The sequence below is a fragment of the Ovis canadensis genome, chromosome 2, assembly GCF_042477335.2.
Source record: "Ovis canadensis isolate MfBH-ARS-UI-01 breed Bighorn chromosome 2, ARS-UI_OviCan_v2, whole genome shotgun sequence".
In the NCBI taxonomy this organism is placed as follows: domain Eukaryota; kingdom Metazoa; phylum Chordata; class Mammalia; order Artiodactyla; family Bovidae; genus Ovis; species Ovis canadensis.
In genome coordinates this window covers 50,534,306-50,547,220 of record NC_091246.1, presented here as the reverse complement: position 1 = coordinate 50,547,220, position 12,915 = coordinate 50,534,306, and the positions used below count along the sequence as shown (strand labels likewise).

The following is a 12,915-nucleotide window of genomic DNA, read 5'->3' as shown; positions in this document are numbered from 1 at the left end:
ACCCTTTGCCCATTCAGCTCTTTGGTCAGGGACATGCTGGGCGTCAGGTTGCATCAGTTGTGAGAGAATTACTGCACCATCTCTTTGCCTTGCCTGCCCCTGGCAGGACTGCTGGTCACTACTTGGCTTTCTCTCTGCAGAATATCCCCATACCCACTCTCAAGGCATATGCAGAAGCCCTCAAAGAGAACTCGTACGTGAAGAAGTTCAGCATCGTGGGAACACGGAGCAATGACCCTGTGGCATTTGTATGTACCTTTCTGTTCTGTTGCATTGAGAGTGGGAGGCATAGAAGCAGGAAAGTTGACATTTGTGGCCTCAGGACTGGCCATGTGCCACTGATGAAGGACCCTTGTGGTGAGCTGTGATGTGGTGAAAGACACAGGGCTAGGAGCCAGGAGGGAGTGTGGACAGAACAGCCATTATCCAGGCACCATCTGTACATTATCCTAGTTAATCTCCATAATCATCCCAGATCCCAGAAGTGCAGGGCTCCCCACTTTACAGATGAAGAACCCAGGGTAGAGGGAGCTCAGACAACTTGCTTTATCCAAAGTTTCACAGCAAGTGAGAAGTGGAGTTGAGGTTTAAATGCAAGTCACATGGACCTTAAAGTTGGATCTCTGTCTCCACTCAGGGTGTAGACAAGGGCCTGCCTTTCCCTGGTCCTCAGTTTCCCCATATCTAAAACTATTGTCTTCATTGGTGGTTTCCAGTGTTCAATTTTATTTGATCTTTCCTGTGTCTTAAAAATAATTCAGATTAGATTCAGTTCAGTTCATTTCAGTTGCTCACTCATGTCTGACTCTTTGTGATGCCTTGGACTGCAGCACACAAGGCTTCTCTGTTCATCACCAACTCCCAGAGCCTGCTCAAACTCATGTCCATCAAGTCGGTGATGCCATCCAACCATCTCATCCTCTGTCATCCCCTTCTCTTCATGCCTTCAATCCTTCCCAGCATCAGGGTCTTTTCCATTCAGTCAGTTCTTCATATCAGATGGCCAATATATTGGAGTTTCAACTTCAGCATCAGTCTTTCCAATAAATATTCAGGACTGATTTCTTTAGGATTGACTGGTTTGATCTCCTTGCTGTCCAAGGGACTCTCAAGAGTCTTCTCCAACACCACAGTTCAAAAGCATCAATTCTTCTGCACTCAGGTTTCTTTATAGTCCAACTCTCACATCCATACATGACCACTGGAGAAACCATAGCTTTGACTAGAAGGATCTTTGTCAGCAAAGTAATGTCTCTGCTTTTTAATATGCTGTCTAGGTTGGTCATAGCTTTTCTTCCAAGGAGCAAGTGTCTTTTAATTTCATGGTTGCAGTCACCATCTGCAGTAATTTTGGAGCCCCTAAAAATAAAGCCTGTCACTGTTTCCACTGTTTCCCTATCTATTTGCCATGATGTGATGGGACTGGAAACAGTGAAAAAGTGGCTGACTTTATTTTTCTGGGTTCAAAAATCACTGCATATGGTGATTGCAGCCATGAAATTAAAAGACATTTACTCCTTGGAAGGAAAGTTATGACCAACCTAGACAACATATTAAAAAGCAGAGACATTACTTTGCCTACAAAGGTCCATCTAGTCAAGGCTATGGTGTTTCCAGTAGTCATGTATGGATGTGGGAGTTGGACTATAAAGAAGGTTGAATGCTGAAGAATTGATGCTTTTGAGCTGGGGTGTTGGAGAAGACTCTTGAGAGTCCTTTGGACTACAATGAGATCCAACCAGTCCATCCTAAAGGAGATCAATCCTGGGTGTTCATTGGAAGGACTGATGCTGAAGCTGAAACTCCAGTACTTTGGCCACCTGATGCAAAAACCTGACTCATTGGAAAAGACCCTGATGCTGGGAAAGATTGAGGGCAGGAGGAGAAGGGGATGACAGAAGATGAGATGGTTGGATGGCATCACTGACTCAATTGACATGGGTTTGGGTGAACTCTGGGAGTTGGTGATGGACAGGGAGGCCTGGTGTGCTGTGGTTCATGGGGTTGCAAAGAGTCGGACATGACTGAGCGACTGAACTGAACTGAACTGATGGGACTGGATGCCATGATCTTCATTTCTTGAATGTTGAGTTTTAAGCCAGCTTTTTCACTCTCCTCTTTCACTTTCATCAAGAGCTCTTTAATTCTTCTTCACTTTCTGCCATGAGAATGGTGTCATCTGCATATCTGAGGTTATTGATATTTCTCCCTGTAATCTTGTTTCCAGCTTGTGCTTCATCCAGCCCAGGGTTTCTCATGATGTACTCTGCATATAAATTAACCCTGCATATAAGCAGGGTGACAATATGCAGCCTTGATGATCTCCTTTCCTAATTTAGAACTGTCAGTTGTCCCATGTCTGGTTCTATCTCCTGCTTCTTGACCTGCATACAGACTTCTCGGGAGGCAGGTAAGGTGGTCTGGTATTCCCATCTCTTGAAGAATTTTCCACAGTTTGTTGTGATCCATACAGTCAAAGGCTTTAGCGCAATCAGTAAAGCAGAAGTAGATGTTTTTCTGGAATTCTCTTGCTTTTTCTAAGATCCAAAGGATGTTGGAAATTTGATCTCTGATTAGATTAAATTGTATTTATTATAAAGTAGCCATCAACTCCTTTTTTTAAAATATTCAAGGCATATTTACGGAGTGTGTATGTCCAGCACTGAATTAGGCTCTGAGAATACAACTGTGACCAAGATAGTCACAGCTCCCACTTTCATGAATGTAATGGTCCAAAGCAGACAGATAAAGAATAACAGTACAGTATGATTATTACAATACTCATAGCAGGTTAAAAGGTACATGAATTAGCCTACCAGCCATGGCAATTAAACATTTAGTAGCAATCAGTTTTGTTGATATCCACAAAATAACTTGCTGGAATTTCAACTGGGATTACATTGAATCTGTATCAAAATGGAAAGAACTGATATCTTGACAATACTGAGGTTTCTTGTACATGGAATATATCTCCATTTATTTAGTTCTTCTTTAATTTCATACAACAGAGTTTTGTAGTTTAGCTCATATAGATCTTGTACATATTTTGTTAGCTTTATACCTAAGTACTTCATTGTTTGCGGTAATAACAAAAATGGTATTGTACTTTAAATTTTAAATTCCACTTGTTCATTGCTATCTATGGGAAGCAGCTGACTTTTCTTTATTAACCATATCCTGCAACCTTGCTATAATTGCTTATTAGTTCCAGGAGTTTTCTTTGTCAGTTATTTTGTATTTTCTGTGTAACCAATAATGTTATTTGCAAACAAGTGCAGTTCAGTTGCTCAGTTGTGTCCGACTCTTTGCAACCCCATGGACTACAGCACACCAGGCTTCCCCATCCATCACCAACTCCTGAAGCCTGCTCAAATTCACATCCATTGAATTGGTGATGCCATCCAACCATCTCATCTTTGCAAACAAAGACAGTTTTATTTCATCTTCCCAATTTATATGCTTTTAATTTCCTTTTCTTGCCTTAGTGCATTGGACAGAACTTCTGTTACAATGTTAAAAAAGAGGGCTGAGAGGGGGCATATTTGCCTTGTACCTAATCTTAGAAATAGTTTCAAATTTCTTACCACTAAGTATGAAGTTAACTGTAGGGGGTTTTTTTTGTAGATAATCTTTATCAATTTGAGGTAATTGCTCTCTGTTCCTAGCTTACTGAGACTTTATCATGCATGGATGTTGGATTTTGTCAAATGCTTGTTTTGCATCTATTGAAATGACTGTTTTTTCTCTTTTAGCTTGTTGATGTGATGGAATATCCCGCTTAGTCATAATTCAAAATACTTTTTAATTTATGTTGAGATTTCTTCTTTGATCCATGTGTTATTTAGAAGTGTGTTGCTTAATCTCCATGTATTAGGGGAGTTTTCTACTTATCTTTTTGTTATTGAATTTCTAGTTTGATTCCATTATGGTCTGAGAACAGACATTGTATGATTTCTGTTCTTTTAAATTTGTTATAGTGTGTTTTGTGGCCCAGAATGTGGTCTATTTTGGTGAATGTTCCAGTGTGCATGAGAAGAATGTGTATTCTGCTATTGTTGGATGAAATAGTCTATAGATGGCAATTATATCTAGTTGATTGATGGTGGTGTTGTGTTCAGTTATATCTTTCCTTGTCTTTGACCTGCTAGAGCTGTCCATATCTACAGAGGTGTATGGAAGTCTCCAGCTATGATAGTGGATTCATCTCTCTCTCTCTCTCTTTGCAATTCTATTATTTTTTGCCTCATATAGTTTGATGCTCTGTTATTAGGCACATTCTCATTAAGAATGAGAATGTCTTCTTGGATAATTGAGCCCATACTATCCTTCTTTATCCTGATAGATTTCCTTACTTTGAAGTCCATTCATAGCAATCAATTATTTTCTCATTTTTAAAATACATAGGACATTTCCTTGGTTGTTTTCAAAATGATAGAAATAGCTCATAGTCTCTCACTGCTGCCAGTGGAGAACCTCTGGTTAGATGTTCTCTGACCTCAGGATATCTCCAGTGGATCCTGAGTGTGCCCACAGAGACACAGCTGGCAATCACATGCTCTGTCCACTGCTGTCACTGGCTCAGAAACCAAGCCCATCTGTGCTGGCAGTCAGCTTGGCTCCACAAATATTTACGGGGAATTGACCCTGTGCCAGGTCAACAGCTGATGTCATACCCTTCGCACCAGGATACCCATTGTTGAAGATGAAAATACTTCTGGAACAATTGGTAACAAGCTACCGGAGCTCCATTAGTGTCCGCACTGCCTGCCCCAGCTCTTCTCCTGCCCATTTCTTTACTCTGGTCCGGCAGACAGAGTTGACACCTGGTATGACACTGCCTATAGGGCCAGCTCAGTCACTAGTATGTCTACCTGGATCAGCCTGCTATACTTACATACTAGCTGTCAAGTATTTTGATTATCAGGCCACACCTTTCCTGGGGAGCAAGAGGGATGTTGTGGGTGGGCACAGACTGGGTCCATCCCCTCAGGAGGGTCCAACCTACACAGGGTTGGAGAGGACGCTGACATGTCATCCTGGAGCACACGAAAGCAGGGGAGCTGAGGATTGGGGCTCTGAAGGCATCCTAGGAGCTGAGCCTTGCGAAGCCTTCAGCAGGCAGGGCCAGTGGGAAGGGCATTCCTGGACCAGATCGTCATTTCAGACAACCAGGACCCACTGATCTTACATCCTGGCTCATCAGCTGCTGGTGTCTCCTTTCCTCCATGACACATCGTTTCCACCACCTGCTAATTACTTCATTTCCTCCAGAGGCTCTGATTGTCATCTACACCCCCTGGCTGAAGTCCTCCAACGTGCTGGGGCCACCTGAGCTTCTGTCTTCCGATTTGCCCTGGTCACTTGCCCAGTGGGATGGCTTCCCAGGCTCCCCTCTCTGCTGTTCAAAGAGAATGACAACTCCATGGAATTCCAACAGGGTCACAGAAAAGACAAGTTGAAAGCATATAGGGAACTTGGGACTCCACTAGTCCAGTGACCAGTGACTGAGGACCTATTGTGTGCTGAGCACTGTGTGGGTGGGAGGCTCCCTTGGGGTGATTGAGGTGCACCAACAGCCCACCAAGAGTATATAGGCTAATGGAGGAGACAAAACCTCTATAAAAACGACTCTAAACACAGGAACACAAGTTCCATGAGGGAGGTTATGGATAAAGTCTGTGAGGTTCAACAGGGCAGGCACAGCAAGCTAGGGGGAAAGACTCTTAGAGAAAGGGGCATTGAGAATGGCCTGGAAGGATGGACAGGGTTTGGACAAGTGAAGCAGAAAGGAAGGGCATTCCAGGTGATAGGGAAGGATGAGGAAAGGCAGAGTAGAGGGAGAGTGCTGGGTGCTGGGGAAACTGAGGGCACCACCACCAAGAGGGGCAGCTGGAGTTGAGGCTGATCAGGGTGGAGGAACCAGGTAATAGAAGATTTGGATGCAGGTTAAGGAGCTGAAACTCTCCAGCTGGGGTCTGGAGCCACAGCAAGCCAGAGGAAAGGAGAGACACAGAATGGTGCTTGGTGAAGGAAGTTAAGGAGATCTTCTTGCTGGTCCCTGACTGTGTGTGAAGGACTCTCACTCCCAGCAAGGCTCCCTCAATATTTTAGGTTCTACCCACAGGGGTTCCAGCCTTGATCAGGTAATTCACGGTACCCTACCTTTACTCCTATGGTCCAAGGCCCTTGCCGAGATGCTCAAGGTGAACAAGGTGTTGAAGACGCTGAACGTGGAATCCAACTTCATTTCCGGAGCTGGGATCCTGCGTTTAGTGGAAGCACTTCCGTACAACACGTCTCTGGTGGAACTGAAGATCGATAACCAGGTGAGATGGGCAAGGGCCTCCTTGTGTCCCTCACTTGATGCTTGCAGTTCTGCATTTTTTCATTTGCTGCTGTAGGGACTGGACAGAGCAGCTGCTGCTGCTTATGAAAGCTCCAGAGCCCAGCTTTAAAGAGCCCTCCAAGGTCATCCAGTCCATACCCTCTACATGCTCACAGTTCCTTCTTCATCATTCCCACCAAGTGCTCCACTAGCTTCTGCTTGGGTACCCCTAATGAGGGGAGGCTCACTCTTTATTGAGATCACCCCTTTCATTTTTAGTGAGAATATCCTTCCTTATATCCAGTAGAAGTCAGCTCCCTATAAGTCCTGTTTGTTGAGCTTAATTCCGTTCTCTGCTGCATATAGGGTATATCTGATGCACAGATCTTATAAACTGCTGGAGCCTTCCTCACTAGGCAAAACAACACCATTTTTACCCATCACCCCACCCACACCACTCAGTGGGCTTTTGAATACCATCAAGGTTATTCCCTGGGCAAATTCTAGTTTGCCTTTTTCCTTACAGGGTTATCATTTCTCTATAACTTGCATAGTTCAGTCATTTATTTTCAGGGTGACCATTTCAGTTCTAACTTTCTAAGATGATACTAATAACAGTATCATGTCTGTTGCACGTGTTGAGGGTTCCCTGTGGGCCAGGCCATGTGCTATGCATCTTATACACATCATCTCTGATCTTCCCAACTGCCCTGCAGGATGTGAGTGTTATCCGTCTCAGTTTTCAGAAAAGAAAATGGCCCAGAGAAGCTGAAGGCTAGCAGCTTTCTCAGGGCTGCCAAGTGAGCACTTTCAGAAGCAGGATTTGAATGCAGGTCTCTGACTCTGAAGCCCACTCTTTTCTGGTACAGCATGTCGCTTCTAGTGCTAAAATGCTTTCTTCTTTATGGTTTGATAGAGAACCTGCTTTTTTTCCCTACATGAAAATGTTTGCTGAATGGTCATATAAATGTGTGTATAGGAAAAAGATTGGATGAAATAGAACAAAATTGTATACAGTGGTTGTTCCTGAATGAGATTATCTCTACTTTTTATCCTCATTAAAAAAATACTACAAATGTATAGAAAAGTGCATAGAAGTTAAATCCACAGCTTAACGACTCATAGGCAGGTAACCTGCGTCAAGAGGTTAAGCATCACCAGCTTCCAGAAGACTTGGGCGGTGCCTTCCCTGGTGGCTCAGATGGTAAAAATCTGCCTGCAATGTGAGATACCCAGGTTCGATCCCTGGGTTGGAAAGATCCCCTGGCGAACAGAATGGCTACCCATTCCAGTATTCTAGCCTGGAGAATTCCATGGACAGAGGAGCTCAATGAACTACAGTTTGGACATGACTGAGCGACTAACACTTCTCGCAATCTTAAACCTTCACAAGTCTTTACAGTTTGCTCCCTACTTACTTTCATGGCTCCATGACTTAGAGCTATACTTTTCTCTCCCCAGGAACGTCCCCCCCCTGCCCTGACCCCTTCTCTGCCTAGAGAAATCCTCCTCTTCCTTCTGATTGGGCTGCAGTCGCTCCTTCTCCCACTGGTCCTAGAGCCAGCCTGAACCACCTTGCTGGAGCTGACTGTATATATCCCTTCCCAACTCCACTTGAGTGATGGCACACTGGTACCTTGAAGTTGCTCCTAGTGAGAGCATTTACACTGTGGATATTGGCAAACACTACAAATCCAACCTTTGTTCCCCCCCCCCCCCGCCCCCTCGCAAGAGCCAGCATTTAACTGCTTTCTCCCTTCATTCAGCCTGCCACAGGGCCTCTGAGCCTCCCCACGGAGAGAGTTTAAGAGCTCCTTTCCTGATTCTCCTAGCACTTTGGCTTTCTTGTGAGCTTCTCAGAAGCAGGGGCTGTGTCTAAGTCATCTCCATATCCCAATACCCAGTTCAGAACTTGGTCCTGCAGTGGCACTTGATAAACAGGGCTGCCCTGGATGGTTGTATATGTTGTTCACTGTCTAATGAGGAGATGGGACAAAACCCAACTCATAATCTACTCTTTAAAATTTCGTACAGGACTTTATTCGTCCAAAGAAGGCACTTTTCTCTAATTCATAAAGAGAGGCCATATGAGCCTGCAGCAGCCGTGTCATGTGAATTTGCTGCATTAAATTCTTTCCATCCCTCACATGCCAGTAGCCTGCTGCTGTAGCACCCATTCCCAGCCCCCATTGCTTCCATCCTTTCTTCCATTGCTGACCCTGCTCTATTGCAGGCAGAGGGGGCAGATCAGATGGAACAAAGGCATGTAACATGCCTGGCAGTAGCCTTAGGCCAAGCCCTGGGATTGGCTACTCATGTGACACCAGGCCTACCCGGGCAGGGAGTCAGGATCTACGCAGCGTCAGCTGAAACCTGATTCCTGGGGCAGAATGTCGGCCAAAGATGACCCAGAGCATTTGCTTCAGGTCATTGTGGTGGCAGCTTACAGGGAGCAAGCTGCCCACTTCCCCTCCCATTGCTTCCCCGCCGGAGACAGAGCCCGAGCCGACCATCACCCTCACCCCAGCTAAACATCCGTGCAAGGACATCCACTTCCCTGAGCCACAGTTGCCTCGTTTGTAAAATGGGGATAATAAGAATCTCTACTTCTAAGGAGCTAAGAGGTGAATACTATGAAGTTGTTCACTTTTATATTTACTCTGAAGGTGACCAAGGGAGTTTACACATTATTCTAAGAGTTAATGTACTGAGCAGGTACCATGTATCCATTATCTCATTTAATGCTGGCAAAGACTCTCTGGGTGGATGTCACAGCCTACCCTAGTATTGTGGATGAAGAAACTGAGGCCCAGGCAGGCTATGTAACCTGTCTGAGGTCATATAGGAAGTAAGAGAGGCAAAGTTAGAATCCAGGTCTATGTGACTCTGAAGTCCATGAACTGTGCCTGTCTGGGTTCTTGAATCTACTGTAGTTTTGTGCAGGTCTTGGTTCTTCTCAGCTGTCCTTTTCCCTTGGTGCCAGGCCAGAGCACTGGTCACCACCTGCTCCCACCCCATCCTAGGACTGTCTCCCTTTGTTTTATCTCAGGGTTTAGTAAGTGCCTGCTGTACCCAGGGCTGTGCTGGCCTCTGTGTGTGAATACTGGCTCTGTTCTCTTGAGATTCCACACTGGATGAGATGACAGACAAGTGTGCAGTTGATCATCCAGCCAGGTGCTCTAGCAAGCCGCACACAGTGGGGTACTGTGGGGAAAATTTTCTGTCAGGAGCAGGCATCAGGGAGGGCTTCTTGGAGGAGGTGGAATTTGAGATAAACCCTAGGGTGGACAGTATGTCAGAGGGTAAAGTGGAGGCCATGGCATTCCCCAGTGTAGGGAACCACATGAACAAAGAGAAGGAGAGAGGACAGCTGTAGAGTCAGTTCAGAATCAACTAATGGGATAGCCTGAGGAAAGCCAGAAAGGGAGCTGGGGGGAGCCCAAAGGGCTGGGAGTGGGCAGTTCGAGGGGAAGTGGCCTGTGGGCTGTCATCAGCACCCATCACAGTCATGCTCTGCAAAGACGGTTCCCGGCTGGATGGGAGAGGGTTGGGGGCAGGAAGAGGGCATCAGGGCTTGGAGACCAGAGGGGGCTTTGACCACCCACATGCAGGGGGGCCGTGAGGAGGTACTCCTGGGAGCCTGAGTCTAGAGACTGGACTGAGACCTGGTGGGGGACGTGGGGGGCTGAAACGGGACTCGAGAAGGGGGCTCTGCTTGCTTGGGCTAGGGGAAGGCCACCCATGCCTCTCTCAGTGCCCCAGGAGGTGTGGGCTCTGGGGGAGTGTGGCCAAGAGGAGGTGATGAGTGGTGCTGGATTTATTCCTCGTTCTTGTTAGTCACCGAGGTCCCCAGAGGCCACAGCTTTCTCCTCAGCCCTGTGCCTGTAACCTGTGTCAGAGTCCTCCCTTCTCCTTATACGGCCAAGGAGAGGGACTCGGGGAGTTCTGCCCAGGGTGACACAGAGCCTTGCAGGCTGGTTCAGAACACAGACTCAGGATAGGACTCTGAGGCTGCTTGTTGACTCAGCCAGGCTCTCTTTTACTTCCATGCTCTTGCTGCCTGGAGTCACCCTGGGGCAGCAGGAGGTGCAGGGGGCTGGCTGCAGCTGAGGGCTCTGAGACATGCCTAGTCCAGCCCCCCTTTTGCAGATAGGGAAACCAAGGATTTGAGAAGGGATGGGACATGCCCAATGTCACGAATCAGGTTAGGCTCAGAACTGGGCTGGAACTGAAGCACCCAGCTTCCAAACAGGCTGTGTTAATGAACAGACAGGAGAGACCCTCCTCCAGCGCGCAGGAGGTAGGCAGGACACATGGGGTACCTGCAGGCCCATCCGTCCCAAGCCAACCATGTCCCAAGCGGCAGCTCTTTGCCCCTCTTGATCCACTCCCCTCTCCCACAGAGCTCCCTCCAGCAGGCTCTTCCCAGGACACTTGGGCATGGGACACTCTCCCTGCCCCTCAGCAGAGACAAGGCCTGAAAATAGGCTCCCTCTCCACATGAAGACATGTGCAAAGTCTAGGGGGATTTCGCTGGGTGTCTCGCATTTCATTCCAATATTTGACAGGGAGAGTATGCTTAATATTTTGAAAAAAAGCTAAAGGAAGTGGATCATGTTTTCTTGTTTTTCCAGATTGGATTGTTTTCCTAGTGGAAATAAATTTAGAAAACAAAAGCTATGCTAGAATGGGATCCTGAAGGTTTTCACACATGGTGACACCCATTAATTTTAGATTCCACACTCAGGGCAGCTTTTAAAATGAGGCTGAATATAGCTTTTGGTTTTGCAAGATATAAGGAAAACACACTCTTGAAAAGTAAGAGAGCAAGACCAACTGTGTTTTGTTTTGTTCCTTATAGTTTTAGCTTCTGAGCAGCAGCTCTCCGTCTGTGCATAGTTTTTGAGTCTGTAGTCTCATTTTGTATTGAAGTAATTCAGTCTGGGAGTATTCAGCCTCCTTGAGAGGACAGGCGTGTGTTACTGTCCCTTCCTCTAAATGTCAATTATGTTCTTTTACTGCCCTCACTCTAAGGGAGAGATGAGATGAAGTCAGTGGAAGTGATAGAGAAAACCCTTTTCCTATGCAGATTGGAATAAACCAGAATAAAGATCTGTGACCACCTCACACCATGTCAGGGCCCCACTGCAGGCTGTGTTTGGAAAAGCTAGGCAGGAGACAGGCTGGCCCAGGGGCCCCCTGGCTTCAAATCTCTGACATTTGAAGTCAAGCAAGGGATCGAGTCCTAGCTAAGCCCCAGCTGTGTCATGTTCTTTCTGTGCAATGGGGGGAAGTCACTTATTGTATCCATGCCTCAGTTTCCTTACATGTAAAATGGGAATAATACTCCTACTCGCCTAATAGGGCTATGCCTCATATACCTGACATATAGTCTTTTCTCAATCAAGGGGGGAAATGTTTCTATTGTTAATTAGGCCCAGTCAGTGGTGGAAGGGTTGGGTGGGGAGGACCAACATCCGAGAGATTCTAGCTTATGCAAGGAACAACTTTTAACCACTTTCTTTTCCTCTCTTATTCCCTCTCTTCCTTTCCTACTTGAGTTTATTTTTTATTGAAGTTAACTTTTATATACTGAAGCAAATGCATCTTGAGTAGACAACTCAGTGGATTTACGAATTTATGTGTAGCTGTGTGATTACCACCAAGTTCAAGATGCGGAACACTTCAGCACCCCAGCAGACTCCCTCAGGCCCCTTTGCCAATCAGCACCCTGCAAATGCGTGAATATTTTAATTCCTGTCATCAGAGATGAGTTTTGCCTGTTCTTAAACTTCATATAAATGGAATCTTTCTGTGTCTGGCTTTTTTTGGTCAACATTGTCTGTGAGTCTATCAGTTATCTACAGCTGTGTAACAAAGTATGCTCCCTTCCCCCCAAAAACTTAGCCACTTAAAACAACATGAACACGCATTTAGCTCACAATTTCTGAGTCAGGAATCCAGAAGCAATTTGACTGCATAGATTTAGCCCAATCTCTAATGAGATTACAGTCAAGGCTTGACCAATGCTGGAGGAACTGCTTCCAAGTGGCTTCTTCCATGGCTGTTGGCAGGAAGCCTCAGCTACTTGCCATGTGGACCTCTCCATAGGGCTGCTTGAGTGTCCTCACGGTATGGCAGCTAACTTCTCCCTGAGCTAGCGATCCAAGGCAGAGAAAGAAGAAAGCCAAGCCAAAAATGCCTTTTATGAGCCAAAACCTTGGAAGTTACACAATCACTTCTGCCATGTTCTGTCTGTTAGAAATGAGTCATTAAGCAAAGCCACCCTCAAGGGGATAGGAATTAGGCTCTACCTTTTGAAGGGAGAAGTGTCAAAGACCTTGCAGCCTTTTTTTTCTGGCTGCATTGGGTCTTTGTTGCTGCACTCGGGCTACTCTTCATTGTGGTGTGTGGGCTTCTCATTGCGGTGTCTTCTCTTACTGTGGAGCATGGGCTTTAGAGAGCCCTGGCTCAGTAGTTGCAGTGCATGGGCTTCGTTGCTCTGCAGCATGGGGGATCTTCCCAGACCAGGGATCAAACCCATGTCCCCTGCATTGGTGGGCTAATTCTTAACCACTGGACCACCAGGG

At 46.1% G+C, this 12,915-nt stretch overlaps 1 protein-coding gene across 3 annotated transcripts in view; it reads left to right on the top strand.

Annotated features, from left to right (window-relative positions):
* The window catches only part of TMOD1 (tropomodulin 1), an 89,222-nt gene that overhangs the window by 60,755 nt on the left and 15,552 nt on the right, over nucleotides 1-12,915 (top strand). For all 3 annotated transcript variants that reach the window (XM_069576116.1, XM_069576117.1, XM_069576119.1), the window contains exons 7-8: nucleotides 141-248; nucleotides 6,183-6,326. In XM_069576116.1, the coding sequence (XP_069432217.1) occupies nucleotides 141-248; nucleotides 6,183-6,326 (252 nt within the window). The remainder of the gene's footprint in view (nucleotides 1-140; nucleotides 249-6,182; nucleotides 6,327-12,915) is intronic.